The 15,365-nt window shown below is 42.7% G+C and overlaps 1 protein-coding gene across 1 annotated transcript in view; it reads left to right on the top strand.

The window, feature by feature from the left end:
- Positions 1 to 13,990, top strand: part of myt1b (myelin transcription factor 1b) — a 35,813-nt gene extending 21,823 nt beyond the window's left edge. Inside the window, 14 exon segments of the mRNA XM_048240272.1 lie at positions 126 to 340; positions 1,103 to 1,170; positions 1,173 to 1,292; positions 3,236 to 3,493; positions 3,822 to 3,979; positions 4,217 to 4,279; positions 4,771 to 4,839; positions 5,262 to 5,324; positions 5,819 to 5,902; positions 6,625 to 6,846; positions 7,382 to 7,473; positions 7,604 to 7,707; positions 7,824 to 7,967; positions 8,260 to 13,990. Of these exon segments, the coding sequence (XP_048096229.1) occupies positions 126 to 340; positions 1,103 to 1,170; positions 1,173 to 1,292; positions 3,236 to 3,493; positions 3,822 to 3,979; positions 4,217 to 4,279; positions 4,771 to 4,839; positions 5,262 to 5,324; positions 5,819 to 5,902; positions 6,625 to 6,846; positions 7,382 to 7,473; positions 7,604 to 7,707; positions 7,824 to 7,967; positions 8,260 to 8,403 (1,804 nt within the window). The 3' untranslated portion in view covers positions 8,404 to 13,990.
- The last annotated feature ends 1,375 nt before the right edge of the window (positions 13,991 to 15,365 follow it).

Below are 15,365 nucleotides of genomic sequence, written 5' to 3'. Positions count from 1 at the left end.
CTGTGTTCCTCTATCCTTCTGCTCCTTTCACCACTCAATCTCTTCCCTTTCTTTCTTTCTTTCTTTCTTATTCTCTCTCTCTCTCTCCTCTCTCATTGTTTCTGTGCCTCTCTTTCTCCCTGCAGGCCCATGTGTTTTGTGAAGCAGCTCGAGATTCCGCACTATGGCAGCTACAAACCCAATGTGGTGTCCACCACGCCGCGCGCCAACCTGGCCAGGGAGCTGGAGAAGTACTCCAAGGTGTCCTTCGATTATGCAAGCTTCGACGCCCAGGTGTTTGGCAGGCGCATGCTCGCTCCAAAGATGCATACCAGCGAAACCTCACCCAAAGCCTTCAAATGTGAGCTCCACTTACGCAAGCACACACACACATACACACTCTAACTCATGCTCACTCACACAAACACACACACACACACACAAACTCATGTTTCAAACTCAAACACGTTTTTTTTTTCAAACTCAAAAATGTTCACTCACCCAACCCACTTGAGCTTTCAAGCTACACACTTGCCAAGCACGATCCAATTTTCGAGCAAGGCCCTGGATTTTGAAGATTTAATTTCAGTGTAATTTCAGATGGGATGCTTTTATAAATAGGCACACATCATCAGGCCTTGATCTATTCCTTTTCCCACTCACAAGTCTTTGTACTTTGAGAGTAAACCACAGGAGCATGTTGACGTTGACACCACATCAATGAGGAATCACAATGACTTCATCTGTCGGGAATTTGATCATTCTCTCTTCCCCCTCTCTCCCTCCCTCCCCTACCCATGTTCACTCTCTCCCTCCCTCCCCTACCCATGTTCACTCTCTCCCTCCCTCCCCTACCCATGTTCACTCTCTCCTCCCCCTACCCATGTTCTCTCTCCCTCCCTCCCCCCTACCCATGTTCCTCCTCTCCCTCCCCCCCTACCCATGTTCACTCTCTCCTCCCTCCCCTACCCATGTTCACTCTCTCCCTCCCTCCCCTACCCATGTTCACTCTCTCTCTCCCTCCCCTACCCATGTTCACTCTCTCCCTCCCCCTGTCATCTTTACCTCCCCCTTCTCGTTGTCTTCCCCTCCCTCCTCTTCTCTCTGTGGTTTCTCCATGCAGCCAAACTCTCCTTCCCCAGAGCCCCCTCTCCCAGCCACGGTCTGCAGGGTGAAAGCCGTCAGGCGTCCCCCGCCCTCTGACTACTCCCCCCCGGCCCGAGGGCGGCGCACATAGCGCCACCGCCATCCTCAACCTGTCCACGCGCTGCTGGGAGCGTCCCGAGAACCTCAGCACCAAGCCCCAGGACAAGGTAGGCGCCGCTCACACCCCCTCTTCTCAACACACACACACACACACACACACACACACACACACACACACAAGGGCAGTGTTCTCACTGGTAACACAGAGGCAGGATATCACACAACATCGAAAACAGGTAAATTGTGTGAATGATCTTTTAACAAGTAGCATTAGACAAAGAGGTCATCTCCAGTTTGATGGTTCTGACTCCGATCCTAGTGAGAACAGCGCTCTCTGGTCTGTTCAGTAGAATCCCCACGTGGAAGTCTTTTTTTGTTTTGTTTTCCCGTGGGGAAGATGGAGAGTGCAACAGCTCCTAACCTCGGCCTTACCAACACAAGGAGGAGCAGATGGAGAGGTTGTCCCCCTAGCAATGGAACACCGTCACCTGGGGAGCAACTTGATGGATGACAAGTGGAGGCAGTGAGAGTGGGACTGGGTGGGTGGGGGTGGATGTAGGGGTGGTGGGGGGGAGGGGGTGTTACACTTCAAAGATGGTGCTGAGAGAACCCTTAACAACAGGCAGTAGCTCGGGTGAAGTTGTCATAACAGACTCGGTTAAAAAAAAAAGGGAGGAGGATATCTAGCTGATATCAAGTTGTAAAGTTGCTCCAAGTTGGGTGAGACTGAATATTTGCCTTGATTTATTGATTAGATGACGCGCGCTGTCAGGAAAAACGAACAAAAAAAACTGTATCTATTGCTCGTCAATGTGGGATGAGTTTGCAGGGGTGGCAAGAGTGAAGTGATGTTGAGGTAGGATTGCATCACCTCTCCTCTACTTCTCATCCCTTTCCTCCCATACTGAGAGAGAGAGAGAGAGAAAGAGAGAGAGACGTCTCTAACCTTCTGGAGCCATGTGTTCTGTGCTGTGTCACTACACTGTTTCAGTTTATATGGGCCTGACTGATGAAACGGTCGGTCGCAGTTCCTGAATGATAAATGCAGGTCAGGACACAGTCTCTCTCTCACACACCACCCCACCCCTCTCCAGCCTTTTTTTCTATTCTCTATCTGTGTCTTTTATTCATTCTTTCTTTCTCTCTATCTCTGCCTGTCATTTCTCACTTACACTTGCTGTCATTTCTGCTCTCATTCTCTGGTGGAGTGGCCCTCCTTTTATTGTCCCCTTCTCTCTCTCTCTCATTCAGTGGTCTCAGTCCTCCTCATTTGTCCTCTATCTCTCCTCTTCCGTCTCTTTCTTTCTCTCTCTCACCCGCTTTCTCCATCCCCCATAGGAAAAGAAAGAGGTGTGTGTGTGTGTGTGTGTGTGTGTGTGTGTGTGGAGGGGGGTGGTACTGTAATTGCACATGCTCTTTCCTCCGATATTGTGATTTTTTAAAAGCCTCTCCCTGAGCGCAGAAAGTGACTACTTCATCATTTTTCGATTTCCTGACATGTTTTTTTTGTGAGGATAAAAAGGGAAGATTAATGGGCAACGTGGCACAGAGGCACAGCACTAATCAGCCAGGGGACTGTTCTAGGATCAGAGCCCAGCTCACTCTTCCCTCTCCTCTCCTCTCCTCTCCACTCCACTCCTGTCCTCTCCTCTCCACTCTGCCTCTTTGGCAATCTAGTTTGATGCCATGTTATGCTTGCACTCAGGGACCATCTTCCTCACAATCTCATCTGTTAAATTTTTTAAATCAGGCGTCCTGTTCTATAATGTGTTACATGAAATTATATCAGAATAATTGCATATTGCATAATATCTCAAACGTGCAGTTATGCATAATGTATGATACATATACAGTATACATTACACATCATATTTATATCTGTGTGCATAATTTCAGTGTGTTTATATGTGTGTGTGCATATTCACATAGATTGTATTTACAATGGTTCTATGTGGTACTATAAATAAGGGTGAACACTGTGTGTGTGTGTGTGTGTGTGTGTGTGTGTGTGTGTGTGTGTGTCTGTGTCCTGTGTCTGTGTGTGTTGCAGACTATGGAGATTGAAGTGGATGAGAATGGGACTCTGGACCTGAGTATGAAGAAGCCCATGAAGCGTGAGGGCAGCGTGTCGGGGGCCAGCCCCGGTGTCCGCTCGCCCGATCCCTCGTCCTCATCCTCGTCCTCGCTCCACTACGGACACAGCGGCATGACCTCGCCACACTCCGTCCACGCCTACAAGCAGGAGGAGTGGGACGGCCCACTGGACTACACCAAGCCCAACCGCCAGCGCGAGGAGGAGATGGAGGAGGTCAGTGCAGAGGGTGTAGCCCCACCCACCCACCCTACTCCCCTCCCACCTCCTCCTTCTCCACCCCTCATTAATTCTGTCCTTTCTCTCTTGCTGTCCTCCCAATGAAGGTTATGCAATGCAGGCCCATTGTCCTGCCACAGGAGTTTGTTTTTAAACACCTGAGTAGGTTTCTGAGGTGTGCCTTAAAATAGCTGTAGCTAGAAAACACAGTTCTCCCAGTGACTCAGAGGGAAGAGATATTATGCAGTTTCCGTGCGCTGTATGTTTGGCCTCATGCATTTTAATGGGAGAGGTCTAACATGTCTGGGGGGGGTTTTTTCCACAGATGGAACACACAGCACAGTCCTTTGCCTCGTCCGACCCCGAGGACTGTGAGATGATGCAGGACTGCTTGGAGGACAGGAAATACCCTGGAGAGGTCACGACCCCCAGCTTCAAGGTTAAGTTCCAGTCACCCAAGGACATCAAGAAGGACCTGCTGTCGTAAGTAGTAGTTTTTTTTTTTTTGATTGAGAAAAATGTTCTAATCATTTATCAAACAGGCCTTTTGTCTTCCTTGCTTCTGTTCATAGCGTCATCAGATATGCTAACGTTTTCTTGTAGCCTCAAAGACATTTTGTCAGCGTGTTATCATTCCGATCAAGTGTGCTCTGTGACTGTGATTGAATTGGAAACTAGCTGCTGTCTTATCTGAGGTCTCTGTGGCCATTCTCTTTGCAGGTGCCCCACCCCTGGATGTGATGGTAGCGGCCACATCACTGGAAACTATGCATCACATCGCAGGTATGGAATCAGAAAAGCCGGGTCATCATAGAGCATTGTGGAGAGAAGACTCATCTTTCCTTAAGCTCTTGGCTTTGTGCAACATCTACACTTTAGACAGGCAAATCTGCTGAGGGTGCATTTGGATCCTTCCTGAATAATTCATCTCTCTTGAAGTGTCCGATTACTTAAGTGTTGAGCGCTCTTGAGAGTTGTCATTAAACGACAGTTAAGCGACTTTGCCAACAGCACTTCAAAAGCCAATCAGTTTAAAACACACTCAATTTTTCTGGCTGTCCCTGTTCTCTGGCTGCTTGAAATTACAACAAAAAAAAAAATCTGACTGGGAAAATCATGAGTTTTTTTCTCTTTCGCTGCCTCCTTGCTTTCTGTGTGTTCTCTAATTGATGTGCCTTATATCTCTCTCTCTCTCTCTCTCTCTCTCTCTCTCTATCTATCTTTTCTCCTTCTGTGTTTGTCTTCCTCTTCCCTCCTCACTTTCTTCCCTGTAGCCTGTCTGGGTGTCCTCTTGCTGATAAGAGTCTGCGGTCCCTCATGGCAGCCCACACTCCTGAACTCAAGTATGTCTGCTCTCTTCTCTTCTCCTCACTCTCTCTCTCTTTTCTCCTCTTTCTTCCTTCCCCCCTGGGCCGCTACAGCCCCCCAAAAGCTTCACACTGCACACTACCGTCTGTTTATCACCAGATCCACACACACTAGTTCCTCTCCTCTATCTCTACCACTTCACTGATGAGTCCATGCTCCCCAAACAGTCATTCCTGGCTATCACACTATCAGATATGAATGTATTTGAATGTATGTTATGAATGTAACATGGGTTGATATAATTATGTGCATGAGTGATAACATTGACTTTATTACTAATGTTTTCAGGTTTTAATGTAAAGACAATACTGTAGTGCATAATAAAAAAAAGATATTCAGATAGTTTGACACCATACTCACGAGTGCCTGTGCTGACCGGGTTATTTGGTTGTCTCAGGTGCCCCACTCCTGGATGTGATGGTTCTGGTCATATCACTGGTAACTACGCCTCACACAGAAGGTACAACTCTTTGTTTGTCGACTTTAATAGCTTGCTCACACAGACTGTGCACACACATACACGCACGCTCACAGTCGCACACACACACGTGTTCACATAGCGGACAGAGAAGATTAGTGTTAGACAGTGGTAGCTTTAGATAGGCCCCATACACACACTGCCTCCCACATATGTACTGATACTATTTGATTGGTTGCTTTAGTGTTCTTTATTTTATTTTATTTCCTTTTATCGGTTGACACTTTAGAGTAGGGAACAACCTGAATGGATTAGTCCACATCCAGCCCCATGGGTGTGCATGCTTGATATCGTAAACCACTCCAGATAGAGTGTTCCCTATTCTGAAGCACTGGCTTTTTTTTTTTTTTTTTTTAAACGCGGGCTTCATGATTTCAGGCTAAGATAAATTGACAAACTCCTACTATCTCTCTCTCTAGAATTCCATTGCAGTTTTTGTCTCCCGGTTTTATCAGCTTCATACTTTCTATTTTCAGTTTGTCTGGTTGTCCTCGTGCCAAGAAAAGTGGAATAAAAACGACTCCTACCAAGGACGACAAGGAGGACTCCGAGCTCATAAAGTTCGTACCACGTAGAAAACCACGGCATTTTTTCTTTATTGTACCATACGGTAAAGAACATTGCATCGATTTGGTGTTAATGGATTTCAATATTCCTGTTCCTGTCCAAGGAAGAGGATAGAGAGATGCCTTGATTCAACCCCTTCTAGATGATTCCCATACACAGCCTTCCCACATAACAGTCATGTTATGCAGTTCATTTTAGTCTAATGCAGCTTAGAGAATGTCAAAGAGCACAACATTTCAGATGCCATCTGGAATGGATGCTAATTCTGTCTTAAATGTCACTTGGGACACAAACACGTAGAGTAGTATTCTCAAGGGTTTCAGTGAATCTGCATGGACTTCTGTTGTGTTTGTGTTGTGTATTTGTGTATTGGAAATGCAGTAAACAGAAGTGGAAACTCCTGGTCAGATATTACTTTGCTTGTAGGAAGACCTTTGAGTTATATTTAGCGTCATTTTTTTCCGATATGGTTGGAATCCAAAAACAGCCTTGGATTTACAAACTCCCGTAAGCATGTGGTGTGTGTTTATTAGCTGAGCACAGGGCAGCAAAGGCATGCTCAAAAGGGCAACGTAATACTTCTGACCAGATGCTTGTCTTTTATAGTACTCCTTGTGTATCCTAACCACTTCCAAACCCATTGCTCCATCTCTCTCTCTCTCTTTCTCTCTCTCCCTCTCTCTGTCCTATACCCTCACTTCCTGTCCACCCTCAGATGCCCAGTGCCTGGCTGTGACAGCCTGGGCCACATCAGTGGGAAGTACGCCACCCACCGCAGTGCCTACGGCTGCCCACTGGCCGCGCGCCGGCAGAAGGAGGGCCTGCTCAACGGCACCCCCTTCTCCTGGAAGGCCTTCAAGACCGAGGGCCCCACCTGTCCCACGCCAGGCTGTGATGGCTCGGGCCACGCCAACGGCAGCTTTCTCACCCACCGCAGGTAACAATTCTACAGACATACAGTAGAGTAGCATACAGTCATTGATATCCAACTTTTAACAACATCCAGATACAAAATTATATTGGATAATACTTCCTGTATGATGTAATAAGTCATCTTAGGGGCATTGAGCATGTAAAAGCACTTAAGATACTGCAGGGAGATACAGTACCCACAGCAAACCTATCAAGCAAAGTGTGGTAAGCTTAGAAATTATTGACAATTTAGACATGCATTCGTCATGAAATATGTATTATACACTCTGGTATGTAGTCTGGGTGTTTGAGGGGAGCAAAGCTAAATCCAACCTGGTACTTTGCCTAATGATAGAGAGGCTCTGCAGGAAATATCAATTGAATTTCTTAGTGTTGGAAGGATTAAAGGACTGTTTGAAGAGCAGAACAGAGAAAAGTGGGTCACAGGGTTGGAACGCTTGGTGCACTTCACTCTCTTAATATCACTGCCTTCCTCTCTCTCTCTCTCTCTCTCTCTCTCTCTCTCTCTCTCTCTCTCTCTCTCTTTCCTCCTCTCTCAGTCTCTCTGGTTGTCCTAGAGCCTCTCTCACCAAGAAGAAGACCCGCCTGCCTGAGGACGATTACCTTAGCACCAAGTTCAGGGCTAGCGATGGTGAGAGATGTTTTTTTTTGTTCGGTTTTTACCTTTCGTTTGCTTCTTGTCTGTCCGTCCTTCTCTTCGTTCAGTGTTGTGGTCAGTGCGCTCACACTGTGATGTCTTCCTCTTCATCATCTTTCTGTAGTCCTTGACAATGATGAAGATATCAAACAGCTGAACAAAGAGATCAATGAGCTCAGTGAGTCCAACAATGAGATGGAGTCAGACATGGTCAATCTCCAAACACAGGTGTGCTTACGTGTGTGTGTGTGAGTGTTTATGCGTGCTGAATGTGAAATAGAAGTTTTTTTCGGATCTGCCACGTCTTTTGGACAGGGGTTATATTTGTTCTGTGTTGTATGCAGATCTCGTCCATGGAGAAGAACCTGAGGAACATTGAGGAGGAGAACAAGCTAATTGAGGAGCAGAATGAGGCTCTGTTCATGGAGCTGTCCGGCCTCAGCCAGGCCCTCATCCGCAGCCTGGCCCACATACGCCTGCCCCACATGGTGAGATCCCTCACTTCACACGAGCACTCACACGCCAAAGCCTGTAGACATACTGTCTACACACAAAAAAACATAATCCCAAGCATATAGGCACATGCACAGTCATACCCAATCAATCTTGTGCAGCTAGCTACCTTGCATTTATCCACTAACACTCAAAATACACACACACACACACACACACACACACACACACACACACACACACACACACACACACACACACACACACACACACACACACACACAGTTGGTCATTAGCATAACTGTGTTTATTTATTCTGCACCACAGCGTGAGCCCATCACCGAGCAGAACTTCGACAGCTATGTCAGCACACTGACTGACATGTACACCAACAAGGACTGCTACCAGAACCCAGAGAATAAGGCTCTGTTGGAAACCATCAACCAGGCTGTCAAAAGCATCAAGGTCTGAGGGGCACGACGCACGACCAGAAGAGAGGAAGAAGAAGAAGAAGAAGAAGAAGAAGAGGAGCGACTACAGTATAAATAATTGGAGTTCTGATCTGTTGTGAAATGTGTTTGAAGGAGAGAGGAAAAAATGGGGGGCATTCAGGTTATTTTTCAAATGCCGACTTAAACCCCAACCGTCATCCCAAGGAGTGTTCTGTGACACAGTCAGCATGTCAGGCGATGGGGAGATTGAGGGCCAAAATTGACAAAAGCTGCTGGCTATGGACCGAAAAGCATGGGCAGCCCAGAACAAAATTCTTCAGTCTGGTTCACGCAATGGCATATCTGTAGAGTACTTTTTTTATTTTACAAGCGTTCCTTTTTTTTAATTCTGTTTTTTTTTTTTTTTTTTAAACCCATGATCATGAGCGATACCTGTCATCTTCGTTCACCAAACATGGTGGGCACCAGATCAGGAGCGGAAGTGTGCAGTGAGGAAGAGTACTTGATGTCAGCAGCACCTGCCATCAGAGAGGCGGAAAGGGGAGGAGGAAGAACCAGCCAATGAAATCAAATCTTGTGCGGTGATCCGAACGTGCATCAGGGAGGTATCTACTACATGAAAAGTCAATCAGCTTGCAGTAAACTGTCAAGTTTCTCTACCAGTGTACATAGCAAACGTACGTGAAGAAGGATAGCTGTGCAACTGCAGATCCACTTCCAGAGGCGGAAAGTCTTTTGCTCAATAGAATGGCTTGACCTGGTCATGGTATGGAATCCTATTCACCACATCTTTCTGAAGTTACTGAGGAAAGAAAGAGAGAGAGCAGGACAGGTTGTGAAGGAAAAGAAAAGTAAAAGAAAGAAAGTCCTCACAAATGCAGTGGAGGGAAATCTGAAGAGGAGTTCACACTAAAGCTTACGGCTTCCGACCGCTTTAAGATTGCCTTCCTGGACACTGAGGAGGAACGTTATCTCCTAGTGCAGTTCCATTACCAGTCCTTTGACATCAGTCTCCTATTGTCCTACTGTGGGGTCAGATATGGTACTCCAGCACCCCACATAGCCTCTGTCCTTCAGGTTATCATCCACGATTAAAAGATGAAGAGTTTTGCTGCAGCCACTAGATTACATGTTTTATCTGCTGTCTCTAGTGTGGGAGGCAGACCTTGTAAATATATTTCAGTTACACTCAGTCATATCAATGCTATTTATGAACGTTAAAAACTGCACTTCATCGTAGTTTATAGTGTAATTATTATTGGTATATAAATTATTTAAGATCTCTAAAAGGATCATATTGTAATTTATTTCTATTTTATTACTATTTTATTTGAATGTTGCCTATTTATTTTTTATTTGTATCATTTTTCCTATTTAAAATTCCTATTTAAAAACGCAATGCAGCCCATAGTTTTTTTTTTCCTGAGGCCATGGAATATGGGAAGATATCAATATTTAAAAAGAAGCTATATAATGACCAACCACGCATACTTATTTTGTATATCTTGTTTTCCTTTGAAGATAGTTTTTTAACATTTTTAAGTGCAAATATTTTTAACAGACAAATTTTGATAGTTTTATAAAGTTTTTTTTTTCATCTTATTGTTTCTGCTTTCTGACACCCATAACTAAGGGAATATTTCAAAATGTATTTATTATTTATTTAATATTTAATAACTAATTGACTGTGACGTTGTATATTTTGTAATGTCTATGTGTTTGTGATGACTGGGTCTGAGTAGTCTTAAAATCCTGCTGATATTTAAATAAAGAAAAAAAATCTATGGGGAAAAAGTATAAATAGTGTTTGATTATCTGAGGCTCACTTGGCAGATCTACAGTTCTTTCTGGAGAACAAAAATTGGAAAACAAAAATACATCCTCAACAAAAATCTTTTTTTAGTGCCGCAGGGGCTCACCTTTGACCCAGTTAAAATGTCAGAAAATGTTGTTTTCCCAGTAGAAACCTGGATAGAAAGAACCTGACATTCTTTCAAACATCCTGAAGCTCACCTTTGCTGCCAAGACCGCCTCACCCAAAACTTAAAGAGTTAAATTACACCATTCCTTGAGATTCTTACTACTCCCATCCCTCTTGAAGCGACATTTTGTTCAGGATCTGTCAGACATGGCAGAGACATTAAAAAGCAAGCTGATATCAGATGCGTATATACCCTTGTAGCCTTATTCTTCAGTTCCGTTGCTCACGCACAAAGTGCCACTAGCCCTTTTTCTTTATCATTCAGCAGCTACCCTTGGGTCACATGACCATGGCATAGAGTCTTGATTGTTACAGATGCCTTTATACCGCCAAGATGGCCATAAATACACTATGTATACACACTGTATAAAAAAAGATTAAACTCTATATATACAAAGATATAAAACATACATATATTTTTTCAGTGTAATTGTTAACTCTTTTTCTCTTGTTGTAGCTTCTCAGAAGAAACAAAAAAAAAATATCAGTCCAAAAGCTGTGAGAATAATTTTCAATAGGAGGAAATTTCAAACCTAATAATGGCCCAGTCAACTGTGCTTTAAGGATACATGTGTACTATGGTCAGTCAGTCAGATTTCTAAAGTTCTAGAAAGCCGGGATTCTTTGTATAGTTTCATATCCCTGTTCATTTGTCATCAGTCTACACAGGATGTAACTGTGTGTATTGTCATATCCTTGTCATTTGATCTGGTGATGACTAAATCCTATATTGTGTGTTCCTTGCATTTGAGTGCACAAGCATGTGCATATGGTGTAGATGCAGTTCATGCACAGCGAGTACTCCATGGTGGTGATACTTGTACGTCCTTAGTATTGTACAGTGTTGTGAAGTTACAATGGAAGAAACTGGAGTTGTGTTTCAGATACTGATCCCAAGAATTGTGTCAACAATGAACTATTATAGAATGGACAAGAACATGCTTTAACTGCAAGACAACCCATGTACTCCTCAGTTAGTTAGTGGCTTTGTGAAAAATGGTGTAGAGTTAGGTATGATGTAAGTCATAAGTTTCTTGACCATACAATAGGTCTCTTTTGTGCACTTTTTAAGTGTTTCCAATGCCAGCAATGAACCTAGGATCCAAGGCAATGAAACAGACAGGACATGTGTGAATATGAGTGACATCACTGGCTATGAATGATACAATTGTGTATGTATGACCTGTATTGTTGTTCTCGCTGTCTCAAATGTACAGTGCTTTTTGCCACAGGTTCTTTGAATTGTGATTCAATGGACATCCAATGAGAATGTATATGAGCAGAACACTGTGTATCTGACACATACCAACCATCAAATCCTTCCCACAGTCCTATCAAACTAATACACAAGCCTTCATGCCTGCTCAGTCAATGGAAGCAGTGTTTGCTTGTTATAAATTGGGAGCCCTGAATCTGGGTATAAAGTTTGAGGTTACACTGTGCCTCTCTCTCAGTCAGACAGGATTACGTATGTCTGATTTTTTGTGGCCATTTTGTCTGTTTTTTCTGTCCCTTCTATTGCATGAAAGTATTAAACTAGAGGATGATTAAGTCTTTTTTATCATTTTGAAGCGTTCCCTAATTGAGAAATGCTGCCCCTCAGTTATTGTGCCATTTAAGATGTTGATGACATTGATCTCAGTTCTTCCAGTTAAAGCCTTTTGCCCTATGGAATTTGGAACCAAAAATATACTGCCCAGTTCATCAACAATAACCATTGATTTATTCAATGCCAATACACCATTACTGTCAACAGTTCCCCTTTTTTGGCATCATCAAAGCACCAAACATCTAAATAATTACTGTATTATTAGACATGATCACTATCTAATAGCACAGGGAAACCCATAAGGTATTAACAAAGCAAATGCCTGACTAGTTGCTTGAAAAGGGTTGGCATTGGTGAAGATGGCTTGCAAAGAAGACTGCTGATGCACTAATGATGTCATACCATCACATGTTGTATTGAGTCACTTAGAGTCTAAAGCACTATCCAGTGTTGGCCACTGCGTCCTGGTTCTCTGTTGTGTGTCCACTATCACCCTAATGGTTCTTAGGTTCCTTCTTTTGTTTGGATTTCACTAAATAGTTTGACAACTGGGCTATGGGCCTTTACCCCATGCTGTTGCACTATACTTGACTGGAGCAAATGTATCCTTCCTCTGGTGGCATATAAACGTATTAGCATAATGGATAAAACCTGTGTCTATCTTTGGTCTGATTGGATGCACTATGTGTTATAACTGCAATAGGGATTTGAGTAGTGTTCGTTGAGTAGTATTACATACTCGTAATACTCAATTAATAGAAGCTACTGTAATTCTAGGCCCATGGATCTCTGATATGGTCTCTTCAGCATAACTCACAGGCACAATCAGGTGTCTTTACTTGTGTGTCCTAAAATGCCAAGTCGGTGGCAAAACGACTATCTAGATATGTAAATGTACATTAACATTTGTTTGAGTATTTTGAAAGCATACACATACAAAATACATAGACGAAAGGCATGTTTCTGACAACAGTTTGTTCCATTAAGTTGGTATAACCAAAATTTGCCCTCATAGGTACTGTAGCTTAATGCTGTGTGACTCATCATGTGTGCCTTTCTCAGTCCACTCACAGCAGGAAAGGATATGTTTACATTTGGGATCTAGGTTCATATCTCGCTCAGGATGAAGGCGGGCAGGGGGAGGGGGATATCTTAGGGTCTTGATGGGGCGGGTTGGAATGGGAACAGGGATTTTGCTCCACACTAAAAAAAAAAAAACAAACAGGTTAATGATGCCTGTCGCTGTAGGCATGTTTTTAAAAAATAAAAACATATTAGTCTATTACCATTTAGACACCTTCAATTTGTTACTGAGACATGAAACATTAATGTTTTCACGTGACTCAAGAGGGAAAAACATTGAAATTCTCACACACAAAACTGTGATTTGATCGTGTTAATTCAGGTATTGCACAGCATGAGAAGCCAAGCGTCTGTGAAGGAAAGATTGAAATAAACGCAAAACATACTGAAGAAGATGCATACGTGCATAGGGCATTACTCTGACACCAATGGGACTCTGTACAAACTTGTATTAAAGAACAGTGTTATGGTTGTTGTACTAAAGAAAAAATGCAAAAAAAAAAAAAAAAAAAAGGTTTGTGATGCCAGTCACAGCCAAGGTCTATCCAGCTAGAGCATTTTTACAGAGATGAGCTATTTTTACTGGTCATTTTCTAGACATAGGTAATGCTCTCCTTTAGGAAAACAAAAAAAAAATGAATAGGTACTTCCAAAATAAAGAGCACTTCCACAGTGATAGATGAATTTTATTGTTAATTTTTGTAGAGGTGGTTGTTCCTTTGCTACTGTGCCATTTTGTAGAGCGGGATGGACCTTGGCTGTGCACATATAGATATATCTTTGCGTTTTTTGTTTAATTTTTAATTTATGTGCATTTTTGGAAGTGACTACAGTAGTTGGGTCTGGATTGTGACTGTGTTTGTGTACCTATGTACTCGTGTTGAAGTGTCAGTGTTAAAACCAGGAACAGTGATGTCTTATTGTGAGGGAGGGGGGTATGATTCATTTTAATGTTATCTATTGAAAACATTAATAAAGAACAAATACCTTTGAGACACTGTGTCCTTTGTGTTTTTTAATTGCATGTGTAATGTGTGAAATGGTGAAAAAGAGAGGTTTTAATAGCATATCTGATTCTGACTAAGCCTAGTGCCAGAGACTATGTGATGAAAATCAATAGCATTAGAGAGCTGACATCTAGTGGCCAATAGAAGACATACCAGGAACATGTGATTGTGTAATAGGTCTACAGATGGCAGGCGACAGAAACAGATCTGGCCTTATCCTGTCCAGAGTAAGCTATATCAAGGCCTACACAGAGCATATTCAGTGGATCAGCAGGCTAAATAGAATTATTCTAGATACAATTTAATTAAGGCAAACAAAACAGTCTAACATCAAATGAAGTCGACTAAATAAGACTTAGAATTTACTCAGTCATTGGCAAACACTATTAATTATTTATACTTATATGACTTTTATACTGATTTCTTTTTTCATTTTGTTGCTGTGGTTGTTGTTTTTAGACCATCTTTCAACAATGTTTGACATTTTAACCTCCACTAAGAAATTATTATTCCAATCAGATTTTGACTGGCCATCTGTCTCACTTGTCTCCAAGCGCCAGCATGCTGAATTTAGATTTTACTGAGGTCATGCCCAGAACCCAACAACATCAATACCACATTGTTATGGAAATGTGGTTATGTTATGGCCTATAGATGCACATCCACACGGGCATATCACCATGGGCTGCTCCAAAGTAGAAGGTCTTTACTAATGGATTAGAAACATCAATTTGAAAATTAGAATTAGAAGTGTAGAATGCAGTCTACTCAATAGTCATTGATTTCCTCATACATCACAGAAATGGTTTGATAAGGTTTCTGTTTACATTTTGTTGGGTTGTTTGCCAAAGAACTGCCATATGGAGTAGAGTGGGGAAAATGAGCTGTTTTTTTTAAACAGAGTTAACCTTTCACCAATGGAATATGAGGCAGAGAGAACATCTATTCAACACAAGTTCAGGATAGGTGTCAATTGAAACCTTAGCAGTGTGCCTGACTCAAATAGAGAACTACATGTGGCTAAACCTGCCCCATGTTAAAGGTGTATTGGGCCATCTGAGAAAACAGTTAGTAACTACTAAGCAGCTTATTAATATCATCAGGATTAAGAAAGAATGGAAGAATGGAAAACTTAAATAACTTTTCATTTGGTAATTAGTCAACTGTTATCCATGTTTTGGGGATTGGGTAGGATGGGATGGGGATGGGGGGTTTAAGGGAAATTGTTACGCTGTGCTTAAGACAAATGCTATGTTTACTTCCCTTTGTTCAAAACACAATATGCATTGCATTAGAAAACAAAATCTAATGAAACACCAATGACACTCATCTGCGTGTTTGGCATAATAGCAAACCTTTGG

This window comes from Alosa alosa, chromosome 4 (assembly GCF_017589495.1).
Source record: "Alosa alosa isolate M-15738 ecotype Scorff River chromosome 4, AALO_Geno_1.1, whole genome shotgun sequence".
NCBI classification, from domain to species: Eukaryota; Metazoa; Chordata; class Actinopteri; order Clupeiformes; family Clupeidae; genus Alosa; species Alosa alosa.
The sequence above is the reverse complement of the archived record's forward strand: the minus strand, read 5'-3'. Positions and strand labels throughout refer to the sequence as shown.